This window comes from Numida meleagris, chromosome 20, assembly GCF_002078875.1.
Source record: "Numida meleagris isolate 19003 breed g44 Domestic line chromosome 20, NumMel1.0, whole genome shotgun sequence".
Taxonomy (NCBI): Eukaryota; Metazoa; Chordata; class Aves; order Galliformes; family Numididae; genus Numida; species Numida meleagris.
The window spans coordinates 2,837,785-2,862,579 of NC_034428.1; the positions used below are offsets into that span (position 1 = coordinate 2,837,785).

Sequence of the window (24,795 nt, forward strand, 5' to 3'; positions counted from 1 at the left end):
AATTTCTTCATGGAAGGGTTAAGGATGAGCAAATTTCTTCACGGAAAGGGAGCAGAAGAGTGAATTTCTTCACGGAAAGGGTAAGGATAAGCAAATTTCTCCATGAAGAGGATGGCTGAGCATTGGAATGGTCTACCCAAGGCAGTGGTGCAGTCTCCAGCCCTGAGACATTTCAGAGATGTGTGGATGTGGCACAAACGGACGTGGTTCAGAGACAGCACTTGGCAGGCCAGGCTGCTGGTAGGACTTGGTGATCCTGGAGGCTTTTCTCAACCTAAACGGGCAGGCCGAGGAGCAGCAGTGCATCAGGACAGCGAGGCCGACATGAATTCTGCATGAGCCTGATGCGCGTTGCCATGGAGACATGCGAGGCCTGTGCTCCCGCCGAGGCCTGTCTGCGCGCATCGCCTGCTCCGGGCCCACCCTCCTTGCCATCAATATTAATTACTTGTTCGGCGAGACAGCGGGAGCCGCCTGCCCCATCACCATGGCATGACAACACTCACACCTCCCAGAATAGGCAGCACTATGCTTAACCCAGCTGGTCTGGCCTCTGAGATGAAGCTGGAAGGTGGCATCACCCACCCTGTTTAGAACGCCTGCGATGCTCTGGGGCACAACCCCAGCAGCTCCAGCCTTCACCTGCCACAGCCATGGAGAGCCCCTTGAAGCACTTTTCCCTTCCAAAAACCACCCAGGACCCAAATCTGAGCGAAGCACCTCTGCTCCCGCTCCCACCTGGAGCACGTGGCCCAGCCCCTGCGGCAGAGCAGGGCTGCCCGCGTGTTTCTGTAATTAAGAGGAGGAAAAGTTGATCGTTTGAAAGATCTGAAAGCAAAATCTTGTGCTGGAGGCGGTGGTGAGCAAGGTGAAGGTGGTGCTGGGGGCGGGCAGGGCAGGGGGAGGTGAAAGCATCACCTCCTTGGGCTCTGAGACATCAAAGCTGCTCTTGCGAATCAAACACCATCTTAAAAGGCTCTCTCATTAATCTGTCAGAGTCCCACTGTGAGAGCGGCTCGGAGCAAGATGTCGCGGCTCCAAATCACTGGGAGGATTCATCAGAGAGGGGAGCGGGACGGGAAGGAGCCCTTGCAGCAAGGTTCTGCCTGACCCAGTGCACAGAGAGCACACAGACTCCCCTGGGGAGCACGCAGCAAAACCCAAAACTTGACGGCAGTGGGCGTGCACCCAGCTGGGATGCAGCCTGCACCGAGCCCACAAGAGGAGGTGAGGGGAAAACACCCATGCATCGTTCCAAGCTGCTCCCACCGGCTGCGTACTGCAGAGAGGGATGTTTACAAAGCAGGGATATGAGAGAGGAGGGCTGCAGCCGGCTGGGTGCCCGCAGGGAACACGGCTCCTCCCCAGCTGCAGCAGGTCTGTAGCCCATCCCCATCTGTGCTGACAGGCCAACGCAGCATGCTGCCCTTTGCTGCCCTTTCCCAAGGCTGCAGGCTCTGGCAAAGCCTTTTCTGCACGGTTTGCTCATGCTGGCTGCAAGAAGCTCACCCGTGTTCTGTGTGTGGCGTCCAGCTGGCTGCCTCTTGGCTGCACACAGCCTGTCCTGGGCTGCTCCATTCCCCTTGGTACCAAGCATCCCCCAGCACACCTGCAGCTCCTGCTCTTGGCAAACACCTCTCCATCACCAAAACAGTGAGGCTCACACTGTGCCACCATGACCTCAGGACACACTCCTACGAAAGCAGTGTTCACTGGTCAACACAACCTCTTGCAAAGCGTAGAGCCTGGCAGTGTTTGCTAACTTGGGAGCTTGTAGTGATGCAAGCTTCGTGCAACAACACGAAGCTTCAGCACAGCACGGCCAGTGGGAAGAAAAGATAAAGCCCTTTGCAATGCTGCTGCTTTGTCACAAGATGCCATGGCTAAATGCTGTGTCTTGAGAGACATGGGGCACAGATGTGGGGGCAACAAGGTAAGGCTCAAGGACTGCAATCTTATCAAGGACCTGATGCAGGGAAAAGTGGGAACACCTTTGCAGGTCCCCCATCTACTTCTCCTCTAACACTTAAGCCACATAACATGAAAGCGCATAAATTGATCCCCAAGAGAAAGCTCAAACCTCACTGTAAATGGAGAGGAAAATGCTCTCAAGAGATCAAAAGTGGTGTCTAATAACTGCTGCTACCTTATCTACTGCTCAGCTTTTTTGAAGAGCTATGTTTAGCTTCTCTCCTCTCTCCAGAGCAACCGTGCACCACTCCGAACTGGCTCAGCCACCAGCAGAGCCCTGCTGTTCCAAAGGGATGGTTCAGCTCTTCCCATCCCCTCCCTCTCCTCCACACTGAGCAGATAAAGAGCCCCAGTGCTCCAACACAGGGCATGAACCTCCCCCTGCTCCCCATCACACCGAGGATGGAAGACCTTCCCCTGCTCCCAGCTGGGATCAGCCCCGCTGCCAATTCATTTTGCAGGATCCAAGTCTCACGTTGGCTCCTGTCAAAAGAGGACTAGGCTAGGATTAGCAGCCAAAGCCAGCAGGGTGTTCCAGAGCTGCCAGGCACAAAGGGAATAGGACTGGAGAGACTGTGTTTTATTTTAAGTTGTATTTGTGTGGCTTGTCTCCCAGGCTAGCTGAGCATCTCCTTTCCTGTCCCCTTGAGCAGGTGCAGAGCTGCCTGGAGAGCCACCTGGCTCCGATAAAAGAGGAAACCAAGCCTTTATTCCCATACCTGACCTTTCCTCAGAGCAAGGCAAAGCCAGGCCACAGCCAAGGCTCTCCACACCTCCCCTCTTTTATAGCCTCCCACCAAGGGAGGCTTTTATAGCCAAGGGACCTGCACCAGCACCAGGGTGTTCCAGTGCAGGCAGAGGTGACACTAGGTGACAAGTGATAGGACATGAGGAAGCAGTCTCAAGCTGCACCAGGGGAGTTTAAACTGAACATAAGGAAGGACTTCTTCATGGAGAGAGTAGCTGAGCATTGGAAAGGGTTCCAGTGCCCAGGGCAGTGATGAACACCCTGTCCATAGAGGCACTGCAAAGCAACCATGGGGAGCTGAGCACCTGATGCGACTTTCAAGCCCATAGCAATTATTTCCCCTTTGTTACATCTGTTTTCCAGAGCCAGGAGAAGACAATATCCAGGATTGAGAGCTCTAGAGTACTAACCAGCTAACTGATTTCCTATGCAAACACAGAAAGCCACCTGCACCAGCACTTCTTTGCCTACCCCCGTATCTGGGACCAGTCAAACTCTGCTCTGCAAACCCTGTATTTATGTCCCCATCTCATGCATCACTGCTGCTTTTATGCATCTATAAATAAGTATTAAGAGCTGCTCCCAGGGCTGGCAGGTTGGGCCAACATCACTCCACCCACAGTCGCCAAAGGAAAATGGGTGTCCAACCCTCTCTGCTTTCTGGGATGTATCCAAGCCCATCAGGGATGGGACCTGAGCCTTTCCCACAGCTGGTCGGTACCATAAGCACATCTACCAGCAAGAGGTGGCACCCCAAGCAAGCCGTCACAGCTTTCCCATCTACAAGGGTTGCTCAGTAGAACAGCTCCAGCTGATTCCTCACTGGAACAGGAGCAGAGCATGCACGGGCACGGTGCGAGCAGAGCAAACAAGGCAAACCTCCCCATCTCCTGCGTGCGACTCCACCAAGGGATGCTACAAACAAACAGAGCTCCAACCTCTCATCACAGACGCTGGAAGAACGCCCACTGAATCCTCCCCCTCGGTTCATCTCACCCCAGGGGGTGCAGAAAGGTGCAGCCCACCCTGCGCTGCACCTACCCAAGCAGTGCTGCCCTGGGGGGGCCATGGGAGGCACAGCACCAAGGGTGGTACTTTTCCATCTCCCATGGGGACCAGAGATCTTTGGGAGTATGTCATCTGGATGGGCAGGGCTGCTCATATTTTGGAGCCCTAAGCTAGGAGTTACACCTACGTTCATTTTTATTTTTGCTTTAGATATCTTCTCTGGTCCAATTATAGATTAATCACATTTTATCTAGCATCCGTTTCTCCCCCGCCTCCTTCCCTACCCCCATCAGAGAAGGAAAGAAAGAAACAAACGTGTTATTAATTGGCTGCAGTTTTCTGCTGGGTTCTTCTCTGTGCACATGAGACGAGGGAGGATGGGGAAGGTGGCTGAGGAAGGAGCCTGCCAGCAGAAAGCAGGGCAGTTTAAGTCTGATTTTCAAAGAAAACACAGCTCATATGATGACATTATCTGAGCACATGCTTGCCTGCCAGCAGCGTTTATACCCATTGGCTGCCAGAAAACAAAGTTCTACAAACGTGTGGATCTGGCATGGCCACATGCCACAGACACACGTGCCACTTGCTTTCTTTTTTGCTCCTTGCTTGCTGACCTTCTGCACCTCCCCCTTCCCAGCTCCTTTTCCCAAAATCCACACAGCACAGCCACTGAACTCAACACTTGCCACTTTCTAAGGTCCCTTTCTCCAGCCCCCACAACCTCAGCAGACAAATCAGCAATGCTGCCAGAGCACACCAGAGACCCCATCTGCTCCTCCAGCCCTTCCCCACTTCCAGGACGCATCGCACAAGCAGCAGAAGGGCAGAGGCTCTGCCCTCCCTCCTTACCCGGGGATAAATGCATCCCCAGGGAGGGCAAGCAGCAAACTGCTCTGCTCTGAGCGCAGACAGATCACAAAATAGATCACTGGGTCAGGGAGGCTCGGGCAATTTGCCTTCATGGGAAGCAAGCTGCAGGAAGCAGGGGTGTACTTACCATCTCGAGGGGTCGGCGGGGTCTGGGTAAAGTAACTATTGGGCTTGTCTGCAAAGAAAGAAAACAAGGGGCTATCAGCATTGTTACTGCACACACTCCTCCTCCCCCAGTTTCTCTCCCTGGTTGATCTGGGGCCAGAGAGCACCTGCAGCGAGCAGGGAACAGCAAGAGCAGCCTCAGGAGCCTGGCTCTCCTGCTGGCACCGCTGAGCATCTCAGGCTGCAGCCCTCCTCTGTGCCATTTGGCCACGGCTGCAGTGCAAATCCCACTGCGTGGTCCATTGCTTGGGACAGGGACAGCACCAGAGGAGCCAAGAAAACAAGAGAGGACAAAAGGGCAATGGCAGATAGAATATCGCAAGGACAGGACTGTGAGGCACAGCCCCACCATCAGCCAGCCCTCTGCATTTGGAAAAACAGAAGAGTTTCACTCAGGAGCAGCCTACAGCCGGTGTCAAGCTGCCACCTAGTAAGTGATGCACCCACGGCAGCAAAGAGGACACACTGCTTCCTTACCACCCAAGCATTCCCCTCCTGTTGCCTCTGCCCTGCTCTGGGCAGTACTTTGGAAACGCATTCACACCTCTTACCAGTTGTCTAAGCACACACACCACCTGGGGAAGTCGTGCACCCCAAAGCCTGCCCTCTCAAGGCTTTCCTCCCAGCAGGTGCTTTCTAGCACCAAGGAGGTCAAAGACACCATTGCACAGAGCGTGCCTGGAGAAAGGCAGGAGTTGGAATGGTGAGCACCCGTGCAAGGATGAGGCCACAGAGCAGCCAGCAACACGTGGGTGTGTGCAATGTGCTCAGCCACGCCAGGAGCAGACGGGCAGCCTGAGCACAGAGAAAAGGCTTCCACCTCTCCCCAGCCTTCTACTGCTTCTCCATCCCCTCCCCACGCACCCAGGGGGCACCTACAGTTATTGAGGAAGAGCAGCACAGCAAATCCCAGCGTGGAGGTGGCCAGGAGGATGAGGCAGATGTTGCACGGGATCATGAAGTAACGCACCACCAAGGAGACCTTGTGCTGGTACAGTCGGTCCCGCTCCAAGGCCCCCGGTGCCATGGGGTACTGGCAAGCTGTCATGCTGGGCTCAAAGTTCAACCCGCCGGTGACCCATCCAAGGCAGAGCAGCCACGAGGCTCACACAGATGCCCTCCGTTCCCCTTTTTTCAGCAGCAGCAAGACCCCAGTTTTCCCAGAGGTTCCCATCCTCTAGGTGCAGGAGGGCAGGGCAGGTCGGTGGCACCTTCAGGACCGAGAGTTTATCCCCACATCTGCCATCATGGGTCCAAGCGTGCTCCGGAGAGACCCCCACAGCCCCGTGCTCTGCAATGCCCCTTCCAGCCAGGGAGATGTCAATCCGTGTGTGCCAGCAGACAGCAGGCTAAGAAACCACGAGCAAAAGTGCCGAGAGCTCAACTCCTGCTTCCAAGCCCACCAGGATGATGACAAGGATATTGGGGGGCCACCACAGCACCCCCACACCCCGGTGCCCGTGAGAAGGGCTGGCAGAGGGGCAGCGGGAAGGGGACCAGCATGGGACCCCGCTCTCAGCCTCCACGTCCTCCCAGTGGCTCCGGATTTGCCGCTGCTCCCTCCACGCTCCTCACACTTCCTGCAGCCGCAGCTCCTCGGGATGAGCGCTCCCAATCCCGGACCCCGCAGACAGGGTTGGGGGGGACCCCGGCAAGCTGCAGCCCCTCTCACAGCGACCGCAAATCCAAATTCATCCCCTCTCAGCTGGTGCACAGCTCTCCCCCGCCGCCTCGCCAGCTCTCCGGCACCCTCCCAGCCCTCGGGCCAGCAGCAAGGGGCCACCGCCTCGCTCCTTCCCCTCCGCGAGCTGTCACCTGGCCGGCAGGGAGCACGCTGCCAGCTGTCACCTGCGTGGTGGCCGGGGCGGGCCAGCTCCCCTGCTCACGGCGCTGTGACATGCCAGTCCGTCCCAAAGCGGTCCCCGTCCCTCGCCGAGCCGGGCATCAAGAGAGCGACGGTGGGAGCGATGCGTGCGATGTGACAGCGCTCAGCCCTCATCCACCCGCGTGCGGTCAGAGGGCTGCGCGGCACCAGACAATAAGATGACAAGGGAAAGGAAGGGAGGGAAAAAAAAAAAAAAAAAAAGCCAAGCAACTGCGTGTCCCCGCCTGCCCCACGCCCTGAAGTTTCTCCGCCTCGCTCCGCTCCGGTGTCCCGGTCCCTCCGGAGAGGAACAGCTGCCGACAATAGGGATGAGAGAGGAGGACGGGGAGGAGGAGGAAGGACGCCGGGTCGTCTGCTTCGCCCGTGCCCGTGGTGGGAGCAGGAACGGCTGTGAACAAAGGCAGCGGGCAGCGCTCTGCCCCAACCCTCGAGGAGCACAAAGGCAGCGGGAGCTCAGCTCAGCTCGGCTCCTCGCCCCTCGTCCCCGCGCCGCAGCCACCTGCGAGCATCCCCGCCAGCATCGCGCTGCTCCCGGCGAGACGGAGCGCGGGGTCCTCCTCGCCCTGCTCCTCTCCCCCGAGAGAGCACGGGAAGGGGAAAAAAAAAATCCCTCTCCTCCGCCTCTTCCCCCCACCCCCTTCGCCTTTTCATTCGTGAACTAAAGATGTTGGGAGAGGCGGGGACTGCACTGTCAAAACTCATTATGCCTCCCCCGGCAGCGCCTCTGCCCAAGCCCCCCTCCCCGTTCCTCTTGCCCGGCCCAGGACCCCCAGGAGCGGAACAGAGCGGCCGAAGGAGCAGAGCATGAAAACCAGCCATAAAAAAAGATACCAAGCGTTTTTAAGATACGTATTAGAGAGAGAGAGAGGTGTAATTACACCTTCTGGCACGCTCGGAGCTGGGGAGGTAAGGAAGGAGCCTGCACCCAGCCAAAACGCTGCCCAACGGGAGCAGAAAATTCTCCCTGGGAATTTCTGGAGCATCACAAAAAGGTGCGGAGTGCCCTGGCCCTCTCCTCCTCTTGGTCACCACCACGCAGCTTGGCATCCTTCTACATCTTCCATGCACGCAGGTGCCCGGAGCCTGCAGCATGGCAATGCTCAGCCCATGGCCTCGCTGCTCCCCTCGGGTCAGGGTCTCACTGGCAAACACCCCCCCCCCCCAGCCCCAGCAAGACTTGGCTTCCCATAAAGAAGAAAAAAAATCCCCAAAGCAAAGCAAAGCCATTTGCATCCCCCCTGGTGCATGTTTACACATGCAAATCAGCCTGGCACAGTCCTCCCTTTCTTCCCGGGGCTGCAGGACGCGGTCCCCCCCCCCCCAACCCCAGCCATTGGGGGCCACTTGTAGGGGCAGCTCTGCAGGAGCTCCGTGTGCATGTCCTGGGGAGAAGGAGGTTCCAGCTCCAGCCCATTGCACTCCTCAGTGGCACAACACCCACACCTTTGCCCTCTGTGTATTTCGGATGAGGTTCAAGGTCAGAGGAGCCACCTGCATTGGGGATACACCGCATTTGCCAGATCCACGTGGGCCACCAGTTTTGTTTGTCGTCCCCAGCACACACTCTTCATGCTTTGGGCACCATGAAGGACCAGACCGAAGAATACAGCAGAGCCACCGTGGTGACAAACCACCCCTGGCTCCCCGAACCTGGCTCACAAGAGCTCCCCAGCCTCAGGCACAGCTGCTACTCCTCTATTACAGGGAAGAAAACATTATCTTTGCGCACATCCATCCTCCCCCACGCCCACTTCTCTAAATGAAAGCGTTGGACGCATTAAGGCCTCCGTGTGGTCACCAGCCACTTGAAAGGCTGGTGCTGTTAATGGGTTTATTCCTGGGCTTTCACAGCCAGGATGTCACAGCTGCTGCCAGCACGCAGCCGCCGGGCAGAAGGGGCTGGGTAGGGTGGGGTCCCCAAGCCCACAGCTGCAGATGTGGGCTCCATCTCGGGTCAGTGCATCGTGGTCCATGCACAGTCCCTGGATAATGGGGTCCACGCATGGTCCATGCACGTCCCACGGGTGGGGGATGCTCACGTGCATTTTGCGGGACACCAACCTCAACTGGGAAGAAACGCCACCAGCAGAAACCCATTTCATTCCCTTTGCCTCCTCATCTCTCCTTACTAAATGCCACGTACCAACCTGAGCCCAAAACACAGTGATGCTTGGGGGTGGGACTGACAGCTGTCAATCTGTCCCTCCTCGCAGAGCCCCTGCAGAACCCCCCCCCAGCTCCTGCTGCTGCCAGGCTGATTCCCCACCTGGCTCCCTTCTCGCTAATCCTGTTTGGCAGGGAGCTAATTGGGATTTATGTGACAGCACCCAGTGCCTGGAGAGCCATTTCGCACTCCCTCCTGGGGAGGAGGAGGAGGAGGGAGCCTGCAGAAGGCGCTTACACGTCCTCCCTTCCCCATCCCCTCCTGCAGTTTTACAGGCTAATTACCAGCATTACAGCGAGAGGAGAGAGAGGGGGAGAAAGTGGGGATTTTAATTATTTCATTTAACACTTGGCAGGACCCAGCTCGACTCCTGCTGAGTGCTGCCTGGAAATAAAGAGCTTTAAAACCCTGCCAATGGGAGATGGGGGAGTGGGTCACAGCCACTCTCCGAGCTGGCTGTGTGCACGTCCCGTCCATGCACACCCTGCGTGTAGGCAGGAGCCTGCTCCTCTGTTATCCTAAAGGCACAGTATGGAGCCCACACCTCTTCCACCTTGTCCCAGCGAATGGGTTTTGTGATGTCTCTGCCACCCCTCTTAATTAAAAAAAAAAAAAAAAAGATACGAAGGCAATGCTTTGAAACAAGGGTTGCACACAGCAATCCGTGCGCTGCGATAAGGATGAGGCTGCTGCCCCAAAGTGGCCACACAGCAAAGCAAAATCAACCCAGGGAGGGAGGTGGTACAGTTTGATGCTAAATCTGTGCAGCTGCTCGCTGCTGTGCCCAGGGACCTATGGCAGCCCCTGGTCACACCGCTGTCCCTTGGCTCGTTGGGCTGCCAGGACAATTCCCTGCTGCAGGACAAGGGCTGCAGAGCAGGGATGAAGCTGGCCAATGAGACAAAGACCCTCAAGCTCGTCCCTCTCTTGGCATCCCCATTACCCCAGGCGTGCAGCACTCCTGCCCTAACCCTAATGCAGGACAAGGGTCTGGAAGCTCACCCCAAAACCAGTGCCATTTGCACCCATCCAGCAGCCCCGACACAACACACCACGGCCCTGCCCGCTCCTCCTGCGGTCTCACACTGCCATCTGCTGCTCTCCCTGCAAACATTTGGAAGTGAGGAGCTCCAGTCAAGCTTGGAACATTGCACTGGGGCCGCTTGCTGCATCGTGGCCTGAGTGCAGCATGGAGGGGATCAGAGAAGTATAGAACCATTCAGGTTGGAAAAGACCTCTAAGATTATCCAGCCCAACCCATCCCCACTGTGCCCACGAACCACAACCCTCAGCCCAGCAATGCAGCTTGCCCAGGTCCCTCTGAAGGGCCTTCCTACCTTCAGGCAGATCAACACACCCTCCCAACTTGGTGTCATCGGCACACTTACTGAGGGTGCACACAATCCCCTCAACCAGATTATCATAAAGATATTAAACAGGGCTGGCCCCAGTACCAACCCCCGGGGAACACTGCTAGTGACCGGTTGCCAGCTGGATGCAGCTCCATTCACCACCACTCTCCGGTCCAGACAGTTTTTTACCCAACAAAGAGTACACTTGTCCAAGCCAAGGGCTGCCAGGATGATCCTACAGCAACACAGGGAGGCAAACAATCAACTCAGTAACGTCACAGAACAACTAGTGGGGAAATCCATCCTGCCAGCAAGAAGCAGCCACGCGAGCAGAGCTACCAGAGCTGGACTCGATGATCCTTAATGGGTCCTTTCCAACTTGGGACGTTCTACGCCCTGCTCAGGAGCTTGAAGGGAGAACCTTGGGAAGCCCTTTTTCCCCTTGCCACCAGCAGCATCTCGAAACCAAGGAGCAGGATGCCAGCAGGGGATGCTGTTGGCTCGGCTAGCACTGCTCCCAGCTGTGCTGCTCCCAGTGAGGCCCAGGGTCCAGGCTAGGAGCAGGCAGCTCTCAATAAAACTTTTATATCCGATGGGCACAACGAAGTCTGTACATTGCACAAAGCGAGGGGCACAGAGCAGGGAGGGAGCAGAGCAGAAACACCTTAAAAAAGCTCCGCTGTGCGCACACCGTGCTCCGTCCCACCCCACATCCCACCCCAACGCAACCCGGAGCAATGCTGCTCTCACCCCCCCACCCCCCCTCCCCAGGAAAGCGGTGAAGGGCTGAGGATGGAGCGGAACATGAGACAGGCACTAGGTGAGAGGTGGGCTTAGATCACAGTTTGGCTGTCGATTTTGTAAGGGCAGTGGCAATCCAGCTGAGCCCGTTGATGTCACGCTGAGAGAATAGCAGCAGAGAGAGCAGCCCCGGGTAGGCAGCTCTTCAAACTGTGATCTAAAGGCAATAGCTCCCTCTGAGGTGAGTGCAGCCAGCAGGCCATGGGGATGGGCGTGCTGTCCCCACCTCCAGAAGGGCCCTATTGCTCCAGCACGTCCCGGGTGGATGGAAACATGAGGGGGACTAACCAGTGAGTTTGACGGTGGATGGGAAAAGAATAAATGGGATTTTTTTTGCGTGACGCACCACCACTTACCAGCAAGAAGCTTCCTATGTTCTTTAGAAAGCGAGGGGAGGAGAAAAAGGAGAGAACAAAAGTTAGAACAAGAGAACAGACAGCTCACCCAGCACTCTCCTGCCCCCAGACCCCTCCTCCAGCTCACCCCAGCTCTAGCAGGGGCACCCCTGGCCCTGCACCCCACATTGCACAGAGGAAGCAGACAGAGAAGGCGCCGTGCAGTGGTGGCATTTTCCCATGGGGTGCAGAAGCCCCACTTTGTCCTGCAGCATGGGAAGATGTCAGCCCTGACCGTTAACCATCGGCCGTGCAGCACACGATGGCTAACGAAGGTCCTGCAGAAGGCAATGAGCGCAGCCAAAGACCCAGAAGCCAGCAAGCAGCAGTAGGATTGCCTCGTCAATGTTCTGAAATATTTTCCAAAACCAAACTCGTGCTTTGGAAGTGCTCAGGAGCTCAGCCTGGAGGCCACCCCAACTTCCCCATGCATCTACCAAGGACCAGCTCCTTCCCATTCACTTTGAAGGAGCACGGCCCGTACCCCTGCAGCCTGATTCCTCCTACCCAAATGCATCACCCAGGCATGAACTGCAGGAAACCAGAGCACAAGACAAGGTCCCCTGCCAGGTCTGCATCCCACCAGGACGAGGGGATCTCCCAGTGAGCACCACAACTCCAAAGCTCTGCTTCTCCTCCACTCCGACACCCAATGCGTGGGGCACGGAGGGCTCCCCAACGCAGTGTCAGCATCAGCTCCCACAATGGGCTGCGGGACACGAGTAATGTGACCCTGCAAAGAGCCCTGACAGCTCACCCAGACTACGAGGGGAAAAAACAAAGTGAGCATTGAGGGCTGGAGACGGCCCCATGCCAAGGAAGTGACGTGTAGCCTTCTCCATTGGCAACCGGGAGCCCGCTCGGCTCGGAGCTGCTGGGAGATGCAGGGAAGAAAGGAAGAGGGGAAAAACAGCTTAAAAATATCCCAGAGCAGCATGGCTATTTTGGGATTTTGATTTATTAAAGAAAAAAAAAAGAAAAAAAGGCAGAAACGAAAGCCAAAGCACTATGGCTGGCTCTGGTGGAGATGAAACATCAGCGCCTGGCTGCTGCGCTCCTTCCCTGGCTCCCAATTCAAATGACATGGGTTGTGCCATCCCCAGCACTTGGCAGCTCTACTGTGCTCCTGGACAGCGTGGCCTGGGGCTGCTGGAGGGAATGGACCCTGGAGCATTTAGGTACAAGAGCCTCAGGATGAGCTGGGCTGGGGTTGTCACAGAGCTGTCTGCCTGCTGTATTTCAGGGGATTCAAGTTGGCCGCTGTCATTGCCAAGGGAAAGAAGAGATGACAGCACAGATGGCCGCTGGGTGTTGCACATCTTGGGGATGCTTCTGTTGAGCAGGGATTTGCCCAAGATCACTGGGAGAGCAAATGTGGAAGAGGTCCATCAGGGCACCACTGGGGCACTGGGACCAGAGGTACGGGGGCTGTTCTGGGTCTGAATCCCACCCCAAGGTGCACGCCTTCCCCTCAGTTAGAACCAAAGTGTGATTGAGGCAAGGAACCCCAGAGCCCAGCCTGCCTTCCAACTCAACAAAATCCACCGTGCTTTGATTTCCCCTTCATTTTGCAGCAAAGCGAAGCAGCTGTTAGCATCAAAAGGGGAAAACAAGTTTGTTTCACTAGATATTAAATAAACCAGAAAGGAAGGGAGGGCAGGAGGCTCTGTTCCAAGGTCAGGCACTTGGCTCTGGAAAGCTTTCCCTTGCAGAATGAGCAGGGGAACGCACCCGAATTCTGCAGAGGGGCAACACCGAGCGCTGACACTGTGCCCAAGGAACATGGACCAGCGTGCAGCCACGCCTGGAACAAAGCAGAGCCAATTTCCAAGAGCACTCCAACAACTCGTCTCCTGATGCTTGACCAACGCCCATCCCAGAGCATTGCCATGCCACTGGTGGGTCCCAGGAAGCCACCAACGTGGTGCTGGCTCTGATGAGCCCACGTCGCGCTGCCTCATTCCCAAGGAAACCAGCCAAGGGTTCCCACGCCACCTTCCCGCTGCTCAGCGCATAAAAGCGACACAGACTTCCTGAAATCCCTCTCTCCCTGACCCTCCCTACTGTTCCTCTGCATCCTGCTCCAAGGCCACACTCTGCAGTGAGATAACAAGGCACTCCGCTGCCAAAAACAGCAGCCAGAGGGGCCCAGGATCCACACAAATCTGCATGTGAACAAAGACCCGATTTGAATGGTCAGCCAGTGGAGATGGAGCCCTTTCTCTTGGCTTTCCCCCATTGATGTAAGGCCAGCGTGGGATCTCTGGATGAGCTCCAGGGCTGGTACCAAGCCCAAACCCAGCAGTGGGGCAGGGGATGGGGCAGGAGAGGTGTCACCTGGGCTGGAGAACACCCAGAAGCATTAATTGCCTCTGCTTGGCATGGGAGATGAGAGTGGCACGAGGGGAGGAGGGCAGCAGGGGCCTTCTCACCTTCCCCAGTGCCGAGCCGGGAAGAACAGTCCCCGACACACAGCCAGAATTGAAACCAGATGTGTAGGAAGTGTCTCATTAGCGGTAATTGCTTTGCAAGGATTTGAGGTTTCCCCTTCGTGCCACCACCAAGCGCACTTTTCAGAAGCAGCCGTGTGTCGGGCACCAGAGGGAGAGGGGAAAGGAAAAAACACCGAGGGCAGAGCCTCGGCTACACTAACATTTTTATTGAAGCTGGGAGAAGTTTACTCAGGCCAGGCTGGCTGCAGGGGATCGCTGCTGCAGCGGATTAGGCTGAAAAAACTCAGCATCTGCAACCGATGCAAAAGGATTGGTTGTGGCCAAAGGATTTGGGAAGCAGCACCAAGGGAGGAGCGCGGCCATCCCTCCTTCCTCACCCCTAACTATACCCTGAGAGCATTTTCCCTGGATCACAGGGCTGAACGGGCAACAACACAAAGCCAAGGGCACCATCCCTGCATGCTCTCACATTTCCCCTGTGTGTTCTTCCATCCCAACAGGGAGAATGAGCTGCGCACAGGAGGATGCTGCAGGAGCACGGCCCCCAGCTGGGTGCCACTGCCCTGTCCCTGCAGTCCCAATGGGTACACCTGGAGGAGACCCTCGCTGCAGGACCACTCTTCCAGCTGCTTTCCATCCTCTGCAACACAAAGGACCTGCTTTATGCAGGAGACAAACTAACCACGGCATCCCAGTGACAGGCATTCAAAGGAGCTGCGCCTTATTTTGGGGGAGATGAGCACACCAGACCCTACAAACCTCCCTCCCTCCCTTCTTGGGCTCCTTCCCTACAGCCTGGCTCCCTCCCGGCCCCAGCAGAGCTCGGATCTCCGTCTCCAGGGCTGAGACAATAGCTGCTTATGTTCTGAAGCAGCGCAGCCTTCTGGGCCGGCAGCCAGGGCTGGCAGCTCTCAGCAGCGGGGAATAAAAGGCGCATTTGTGCCGCGCAGCCCCTCTGCACCAGTGGGGCACCCTCAAAGGGAGGGAGGCAAGGCATCAGCCTGCTGGGGAGCAGGCACGAAAAGGCAGACAGATGCCCTGGGCTTAGCAAGAGGGAGAAGGGCAGCAGGGCAGAGAGCTTGTTCCAAGCTGCTTGCTCAGAGATGCTCGGCACCCCCTGCCAAGAGAGCATCGGGAGCTGGGGATGCTCTGGGCACCCAGCGCAGGATTTAGGGCTGTGGCACCGCACCCCGTGCCAGCAGCCGGAGCTGGGGACATCTGCACCAACGTCCCCAGGCAGAGGGACGCCTGCTGGGTGCCACCTGTCCTCCTGCTGCCAGCAGAGGCATTGCAGCAGCTGGGGGCCATCTCCCCAGTTTGCTGGTGCAGCAGCCAGCTTGCAGCACCCCGTGCAGCCCAGCAGGTGCAATACCACACGGGCTGCAAACACAGCACTGTGCCCCTCTGGGCTGTTATTACAGCTCTAGGCAGTACATAATTCATTCTGATACCCCTCCTCCTCAGCACTGCTGTCAAGTGCAATAGCCAACAGCACAGCCTTTAAGATGCCCGTGTTCTACTACAAAGCGCCAATCAATGAAGCTAAAAAATATATTTATGTATCAAACCGGCCACTTTTTTTTTTTTCCCCTTTCTTTTTACGAAGCTTTAAAGTTGCTTTCTGACTGTCCTGAATAATTGAAGTTAACATGAAAATTTAAAGTCTTTCAAGACGTCATTAAAATTCATTCCCTCTCCCTTTGGAGAATTGTCATTGCCGGAGTCCCACGTCGGGCAGACAGCACACACAGCTGCCTCCGGTCGCAGCATTTAACTCCCTTCTCTCTGGCTGAAGAAAACTCACTTTAATGGAGAGGCTGAAATAGCATCCTGCACTGCACCAGAAGACATGTCCCACTGCCACCGCCTCCCAGACTAGGAGGAGCAAACCGTGGGGACCTGACACCATCACACAAAGCATCCCCGTGTGCCCCGGCCTCCCCTGCCCCACTTTCAGTCCAAGAATGGAGATAAATGCTGTTCTTACCTAGTAATGAATAATCCAGAAGCCACGGGGGAGAGGGCAGCACATGCAAAAGAAAACAGAGTGAAAGCAGTTGGTGAGAGCAGAGCAAACCCCGCTGCTGGCGGGAGGCAGAAGCACTTCTCTACCCGTTTCCCAGGGAGGTGCCCATCACAACCCATGCAAACAACACATCTGGTGGCAGGGAAGGCAGTCAGGCCACAGTGTGAAGCTGCAAGGGGAAAGGAAGGATTCATCTGCCCAAGAAACCCCACGGTGGCATTTAGCAGGAGCCCTGCCAGGACAGAGGGGCATTGCCTTCCACCCTCCTCTTCCTCTGCAAACCGCCCCAGAGCATCAGTTCTGCTCAGCTTCCTTCTTTCCTCTGCCAGAAGGGATGCACCCACAATTCCCCATGGAGGGAAGCACGACTGTGGCAAGAATCCCACACTAAGGGCTGGGATCAGGTGGGAGAGCTCAGGAGATCCAAGGGAGGGTCAGCCCAGCAGCCAGCTGGAGGGGCTGGCAGCCAGCAAGCAGCCCATGCTGCAGCACTCTCATTTCCTAATGGCATGCTTTAATCTCCTAATTGGGCTGCAGCACCGCTCCCAGCATGGGGTTAAGTCACCTGGATGGCTCAGAAAGGGCTGGGCAAGCGGCCAGGGCTGGAAAATCCCAACACCTTCACCGGGGTGTCCAGCACGTGGCCCTGAGATCACTCCGCTTAAACCAGGGGAGAAATCACAGCGGGGCACTGCGGGTCTGAGGATGCTGAGAGACGGCCAAGCACCACAAGGAGCAGGTAGAAACAAAGGGACTTGACGGCAGCAGGCTGCAGGAAGAGGGCTGCGTGCCGCGGCGGGGACGGAGCGGGCACGGCCAAAAGGGCAGCGAGTGCCCGATGGAGCCGCAGCAGGCAGCTGCTGCCACCCGCCCGGGTTGCCAAGGCGGCTGGGCTCTGTATATGCAGCAACAAGCTTTGAAGTCAGGGCAGAGGAATGCATCCCGATCCGCTCAGCCAAGGCAGGGCACACGGCCACCGGCGCGCAGGGTTGAGCCGCGAGCTGCAGGCACGGAGCATCCCGCCCTCGGCGCTCCTGCTGCGCCGGAGCCAAGAGCTGCAGGACCGCACGGCTCGGCACCGCCGGGTCCTCCATTCGAGCCATCCCCTCCACGCACAGCCTCGCATTGCTGATGGATGCCGCTCACTCCATCTGAACAAAGTCCGGCGAATTTTGGGCTCCGATTCGCACGTAGGCAGCTTTCTGCCTGCAAACAATGGCTGCTGTGTGCTGACACCCCCGGCGCGTTGCCGACCATCTGTCCCAACTGGGGGGCTGCCATCAGCTCAGCAGCAGAGCTGGCACCGGGATGGGTGTGAAGCGGCCACCACCCCCTCCAAGGCACCCACGGGTTGAAGATGCGGTCAAAACGGGCTCACAGAGCCAATTATCCATCCCCTATGGTCATTAAGCACCGTGAGGAGCTCACGTCCTCAGCAGGCAGCTCTCAAACTCCCACACTGCGGAACCAGGAGATGCCCACATCTCCCACCACACCACAGGCTCATAGCTTCTATGGCACTTAATCATAGATTCGATGATCCTGTGATGACCGTGGGCACGGCTCCTCTCACAGGACAGCATCCCAATGGTCGGTTTCCAGCCCTGCTCCGGAGCAAAAATGCACCATGCTAACACGTAAGACACACCAGATTCAGCGTGAAGGGAAAGCCTTTAATCTGAGGCAGGCTTCAAGCAAGTGCCAGCTCCTTTCAACCCTGTCCTCCTGTAAACATCAGCTGCGATGGGGTCACCGAGCATGCAGGACGGGGCAGGGAGTATCTGAGTGCATAGGCGTGAAGGAGCCAGACCCCGCTAGGGCAGCAGGAGCCCGGAGCAATACTTTCCCTTATTGTGACGGAGGCAGTGGCTGGGGGCTCCCCAGGGGCTGCACTCACTGCTCGGGTTCACAGGGCAGAGCTGCAGCCCACACTGCTGCTTCCCATCATCCGCCTGCAGGAGAATATGGGATTTCCGGGGACTGTTCCAAGGGTTCCCACGCCTGGGCTGGGCATGGTGCAGCTTCTCCCACCATCCTGCCCCTCTCCCTCTGTACCTCAGTGCAGACACCACGAGCAGAGCGCTCAGCTGCATCCCTGCCATCAACGTGCAGATCTGTGGGGTATCTGCAGAAGCACCGCTTGCAGCCCGGCTGCGCTTCCAGCAGCGCTTTGCAGTTTAAAAGAGATTCCCTCGAGCAAAGAAAGTGCAAGTCCAGCTGGCTAGGAGTCTCACAGAGCTGTCTGGGAGGAATTATCAGGCTAGAAAAACAATCCCAGCCTGGGTTTCTTTAGATTCCCTCCTGTTTCGGTGCCTGGGAACTGGGTTCCAGCCAGCAGCCCTGAGCGCGGCGAGCAAGGTTTCTCATGAGCATGAGGCACATCAGCTGGTGTCAGCCAGCAGCGAGGGATGCAGGCGGTGTTCAGAGCAAGGCAGAGAGGCTGAGCACCTGGTGCAGCCCCAGAGCTCTGCACATCGCTCTGAGCATCACCAGACCTCCGCAGTGGCTGCCAAGCCGTGCTGCACGTAGGCAGCTTGCAAACACAGTTCCACAGTGAGAGGTCCCAACGCTGTTTTGTTTTTTAAACAGAACCCCAGGCTCCCACCAATGGCACTCTCAGCAAAGCAGCGCCGCAGGGGCAGCGCATCCTGGTGCAGTATCCGAGCACAGGGTGTCCCTGCCATGATACGCATGGGTGCAGCCCCTGGGCTCAGCTCTGATGTGTACTTCCCCAAATAAATGGGTGGGAGAAGCTTTGATGTTCCACTGGGCGGCTCCACACCAAAGATGGACTGCAGGAGATAAAAAAAAAACCAACAAACTTCACAGCAGGATCTATCCGGTAGATAAAGAGGGAAAGAAATTCATTTCCATGGAGGGGAGCGCATGTGGTCCATGCAATTGCCACGCAGATGGTGTTTTCCACTACTGCCCTTTATGGCACCACACCAGCACATTATACATGGGTGGGACAGGCTGCCCCAGTCTGAAACCAGCACCACTGCTCACATGGTTTCTACAAAGCAGAAGCAAGGACAAACCAGCACAGGAGCTGAAAAAGCTGAGCTCCATCTTCCAGCACCAACCATAACGCCCAGAAAGCACACAGAGAAGGTGCCACCAGCCCTGCAGCCATCTCAGGGTGAGCTCCTGAGCTGCCAGTGCTCTAGGATTCAGTCCCAGCAACCCAGCCCCAGAGGATGAGCTGTGAGCAGAGCTGGCAATGCGTTGCAAAACACTGCCTGCATGGAAGTGCCCCAGGGGCATGGAGCATCCCATGGCATCCCCCGAGGGAAACATCCCAGCCATGCTGCTTGCTTCCCCTGAGCAACATGGGGCTTGTTCGAGACCCTCGTTGCGCAGGGGGTGCTGGGGAACCCCAGCAATAGGGCTGCAGGAACACTGATGACATCCCAGCATCTGCCCCCTAAGAATAACCACACATCATGGGAATTAGCTCCAGATGCTGCACAGGGACCAGCAACCTGCAGGCACGGAGCGAGCGTGGAGTTGCAGGGCAGCCCAGCACTGCCTCAAGTGGAAAAACACTTTTTTTGATGGCATGAGGAGTTTCATCTCAGCAGGACGCTGGGGAACAGCACGGCGCCGTGCCTGGTGCCACCCCACCCGGGTGTCAGCGGAAAATAACTCCAGAAAGAGACGAAAACCTTCTCACGTGAACAACAAACTGCAGGGAGAGGGAACGGGAACACACAACCAGCAGCATCGGGATGGCAGAGCTCAATTTTCCCCGGCACCGCCGCAATCCCGCTTGGGAACCCCCTACCCTTCCCCGCTGCAAAACCCGAGCGCTTCGCAACCCCAGCGCAAGTTCCCACAAGCAGAGCGCACCAGGGCGGGCAGCTGCTCCCCAGCAGCCTTCCCCACACCCTCGCGGAGAGGTGCTGCCTTGCGTGGCCCTTCCCCACCCTCCGGGACGTGCTCCGGCGTTGTCCGAGCGCTCCCGTTGCGCGCAGGGATGCATTGCTGGCATTCCAGCCTGGCAGAGCTCCGCCGCACGGCAGCCACCTGACCGCGGCGCGTGCCACGGCAGGTTGCAAAACGGAGCGCGTCGAGCGCAGAGAGGAGGAGCTGCGCTTTCCCTGGGTGCATTCCCCACATCCGTCCGTCTGTCCGTCCGTCTGTCTGTCTGTCTGTCCGTCCCCCCTCCCCGCCAGGTCGGGGTCCAGGCGATCCATCCTCCTTGCTGCTTTCTGCTTTGGCCTCTTGCTGGTGCAGCCCTGCCCCTACCCAAGCACCCAACAGCCCTGGGCTGCTCTGCACCTATGGGCAAACCCACAGCTGGCAGCGAGGGGTTTGTCTCTGATCCCCGGCTCTGCACCACGTGCTGGTGGCTCCTGTCTTGGCCAAAAAGGAGCGTTGCAACCAAGCAATAGCTCGAGGTAAGGCCTGTGCTTCTGGAGGGAGGCTGATTGGCAGAAGCAGAGCGGGGCTGGCAGTGCTAAGTAGGAGAGCAGGCACAGCTGCACCTTTGGTATTTGGCCCTTCCCTCCCCATTTCCTCTGCAGGGATGAAGCCTCCCAACACCTCCCTGTCTGCTTTAACAAAGGGTCCTGCAGCCGGCCTCACCCTACCCAATCACCGCGCCCGCAGCACAGGCACATCTGAAAGGGGGGGGAAAAAAAAAAAAGAGAAAATAAAAAAAAAAGAAAAATAACAACAACAGCAACAAAAAAAAGCAGCTTCTCGGGCAAGTTAGTGCAGCACAGCAGCCTGCCCAGCTCCGTGCTGGGGAAGCCACGCGCCCGCCCTGCGAGGAAGAAGCGCGCAGGCACAGGCGGGCGCGCAGCCACCACACTCCTCGCTGCACACCAGGACATCCCCAAAGGATGACAACGGGGATATCTGCAGCTCTGGTGCAAGAACCCAGCTTTGTGCCCACCTCCCAGCATGCAAACTGGGCGCCGCTGCTTCGTTTCTCCTTGCAAGCCCTAGGGAGTGGGGCTGGAAGAGCAAGGTCCGTCTGGGTCGCATCCTGCTGCCCACAGCAGACGTTTAGGGGGTGTCAAAGCTGAACAAGGGCTGAGCTCGCCTCCAACACGAGCACTCCTCCCCCTGGTCTGGACACCAGCTCTCCAAACTTCAGTGTCCCCACACAGCGAGCAGACATTGCCCTCCCCCATCCCAAGCATCCCCCACGCAGGAATTTGGCACCCAGGATGGGGACTTAGCCAAAGGGCACAGGAACACGCCCCGGAGACCGATGCAACCTATGGGGAGAAGTCTCTCCCTGGCCAGGGCTACGTCACCGTGTGACAAAGTGTCCCCGTCGCAGGCAGCCTCACTGCCCAGGAATGCGGCGGTGCTGGGAATAGCGGGGACGGGATGCTCACCTTCATGGGGCTGGAGCTGCTCCCCGGGTCCGAGCCTCCCCGCACCGCTGCCAGGCACTGCTGCTGATCCCACTTTATCTCTTAGATAAACAGCATCAGTTCAAACAATTTGCTCAGGGATTTTATTGCTGCATAAACAGGCAGCCCTGCGCTACAAGGGAGGCTGCGGGAAGCAGGAGATGGATACATTAAGCAGAGAAAGAACTCCCCGAGAGCACGGCTGCCCTAAATGCAGCCTCTCGCCAAACCCAAACGCACAAATTGCTCCTATGGACCAACTGACACCACTCGCTTGGGCAACAACCAAGTACCCAGTTCTGACCCTGTAGCAGCGGAAAAGCAACATCAGCCCCCAGCTTGCCCCCAGCATCCAAGAGCTGGGGATGTGGTTTTACCCCCAGGCCCCTGCCCGAGCTCTGCAGGGACCCAGCAGAGGACCAGTAGCAACCACCCTACGCTGCCACTGCCCCCCGAGCACCATGGGCCCACGGCAGTGACCCCGCACGCTCCCGAGCCCCATCCCTACGCTGCTCCCCCCGCTCCCAGCAGCTTATCCGGGCGTACCTGGCTGAGCTATGAGCGGAATGCCGGCCCTGGCCGCCCGCCCGGGGCTGGGAGCGGATTAGGGTTTATTGAGCAGAAAGGTGTAAGGGGGGGGGGGGGGGTGGCACCAGGGGACAGCTTTGGGACAGAGGTGCCACAGGAAGGGGCACAGAAGGACCCATTCCCCGCATGCTGCAGTGCCCTTGGGCAGATCCCCAGGGCTCACTCTGCCCTCTCCTCCCTCCCGGGGTTGGGGGGGGGCTTTGCTTTCCTGGGGCAGCACAAAGCTGGCAGCCCCAGAGCACTGATTTAGTGTCAGTGCCCATCCCCATCCCTGCTGGCTGCTCCCTGAGCCATGCAAATCGGGGCTGTTTGCTAAATGGGGGGAGACCGCTCACCTGGGAAAGCGCAGTCACCAATGCCGAAAGGTAACCCTGGGACACCCTCTGCAAAGTGCAGCTCTGGAAGTGTTTTGGCAACACCGGTTGGTAGAAACGCTCCCTGCAGCCCGTGATAAATTGGCTGTGCTGTGGCCTGCAGGATCAGCCCAGTGGATTGCAACCAGCCCACTGCAGGGCGAGGAGCTGCAGCTGGTGCAAGCAGGAAGGCATTCAGGGTGCCCATCCAGATCTCTCCTACCCTGCCCCACACACTTGGGGACCGATGCTTCCCCCGCAGAGCAGCCATTCCTTGATTTCACAGAGCTACCTGAACTCAAGGCCCCAGAGCATGGGTTTTTTTTTCCCCAGAAACAGGGAGATTGGGTGATTCTTGGCCACAGAGAGCAGTGCTGAAGCCAAGGCAATTGCAGCTTGGCAGGCAGAGGGAGCTGGCAGGCAGTGCTGTGCCTAAACCCACACCTCCAGTGATGCTGCTCCACAGCCTGGGGGTGCAGAGAGCTGGGGGTACCGGGGTGCTGCAAGACAGCTTGGTCTGCTGGTACCGCAGATGAGCACCAGAAGGGATGAGTTGTGTTGTGGGATTGATACTAGAAGGCGTGAACTCGCTCTAGCCACGCTCTGATTGAGAGAGATCAGCTCCTCAGCATCTCTGTTCCCCTTGTTTTAATTGGGTATCACCCATAAATCAACGAGGCTGTGGCACAGCCAGGCCTCCGCTTGCTTCAGCTAATTAGCATCCCTGCAAGCCAGAGAGCAGAGCTCTAATATCAGAGAGAAGCGCACTTAGAGCCCATCAGGACAGCACCGCATCCTCTGGGGAGTGGAGCTCGCTCCCAACCTCCTCATCCAGGGAGAAAAATGGGGAGAAAAAGTGGAATAGAAGCATAGAATAGGTGGGAAGAGGTAACAGGTCCAGGCTGTGCCCACCCCACCGTGCCACTAAGGCTTGCCATGGTCTGCAAGGTGGGTGAGCAAGAGCCAGGTGGCTGCAGAAACAATTAGGAGCAAATAAAAGAGTTGCTTTTGCAGGCTGTGCTGCAGCCAGGCTGAAATTAGCCGAATTAGGTATCAACTATCAAAAGCACTCTAGCCCCGTTTCCTTTGCTAATCAAAGAAAGCGATTCCAGGAGGCTGGAAGCGCAGGGAGGGGCGGTTTGCCCAGCTCCAAGGGGACTGCTCCCAGCTGCAGGGAGCAGCAAACCACTCGCAGCTGTGGCACAGCACTGGGAGCACACAGCCAGGGCCCAGCAAAGTGCAGCAGGGAGATGCGGGCTGCGCTGCTGCCCAGATGCCCGCAGAGCAATGCAGCGGGACGTGCTCGGAGCGGGGCCGGAGCCTTCCCAGAGCAGTAGCCTCCCACACCAGATTAAAATTCCATAGGAATTTGCTAAACAAATCGACTCCCTTGGCTACTGCCAGAAACCCAAGGGATGTTTCGCATTACTACCACGCAGTCAGAGGAGGGGAGCTGCTCCCTGTACTTGGGCACGGGGATGGGGACAGCACCGTGCTCCATATGTTCCCATCGCTGGGACTCAGCCCACCCCGCTGACCCCTTTCTGCATCCCGGGGAGAGGGGACAGGAGGGGCCCCATGGTTTTGCAGCGCTGCGTTCTCCCCTCTCTGTTTCCTGCACTCTTACAGCTGCTGGCGAACTTCCTTGCCCCGAGACGGAGGTGTTGATGCTGTTCTCATTATCTTCAATTCAAAACAGAGCCAAGAAGAGAGGAGGAAAAAAGAAAAAAAAAAAAAGAGCACAAACCCACACACCGAGCCTCCCAGCTCCCTCCTTGCACAAATAGTGCCAGGGATGGATTGAAACGAAATAGGTGCAGGGTGGGGATGGGCTGCAAAGAGACCTCCAAAGAGACCAGAACATGGGAAGCGACCACAGCCCGCATCACCTAGCACAGAGCTGTGCCAGCAGTTCCCCACTGCGCACTGCTTACAGCCCCTGGAAGGAGCCTGAAAAGGGAATTTTGCATGGGCTGCTTTACAAGAACAAAACGTCTCAGTTCTGCACAGAGCTAAAAAGAAAGGGAGGGCAGAATAGGAGTGAGCAGGAAGATGACGAAACGGAGTGGGCAATGTCGCTTTGAGAGGTGCTTTCAAAGCAGCCCCGCTCCCAAGCCCAGCAGAAACCTCTGAGCACAGAACAGAGTGGAGGAGAAGTGCAGCAACCATTGGGTTTTCCATGGAGAGAAGAGGGATGGAAGAGAGGAGATGAATTCCATGCAGGCTGAGGGTCCCCCTGGGCTATGGAGGGATCCCACCCCATAAAGCACATGGGGGAAAACGTGCATTGCAGGAACAAAGAGGGGAAGGAAAGAATAAACGAGTTATCCCTGGGTGAAAACATGGGAGAGCTGAGGCTGGATGCAGTTCTTCCATGGGAGTAATTAATGGGGTTGCCACAGAGATGAAAAGTCGGGAGAGTTCTGGACCAGCAGCTATAATAAGAATTTTAATAAGAGTTAAGTGACATTTTTAAACATATGGAGCATCTGCAGCACAATGCATCTTGAACGTGTGCCAGAGCAGCTAGTGTTATTATGGGCATCTGCACAGGGGGGGATAAAGAGGGATGCACCCACAGACACCACACAGCAGCACTGGAACACCCAGATGGGACATGCTGAGGGTCACCAGTGCTGGGATA

The 24,795-nt window shown here is 57.1% G+C and overlaps 1 protein-coding gene across 5 annotated transcripts in view; it reads right to left on the bottom strand.

The window, feature by feature from the left end:
* Nucleotides 1–24,795, bottom strand: part of AGRN (agrin) — a 64,191-nt gene that overhangs the window by 31,272 nt on the left and 8,124 nt on the right. Inside the window, exons 3-4 of one of the 5 annotated variants that reach the window (XM_021417422.1) lie at nt 11,321–11,341; nt 4,725–4,772 (exon numbers count right to left, since the gene is read on the bottom strand). The exons of 1 other annotated variant lie outside the window; for it this stretch is intronic. In XM_021417422.1, the coding sequence (XP_021273097.1) occupies nt 4,725–4,772; nt 11,321–11,341 (69 nt within the window). Of the gene's footprint in view, nt 1–4,724; nt 4,773–11,320; nt 11,342–21,192; nt 21,356–22,133; nt 22,375–24,795 lie in introns of those variants that run through there. 3 more of the 5 variants (XM_021417426.1, XM_021417427.1, XM_021417424.1) reach the window with 3 other exon arrangements.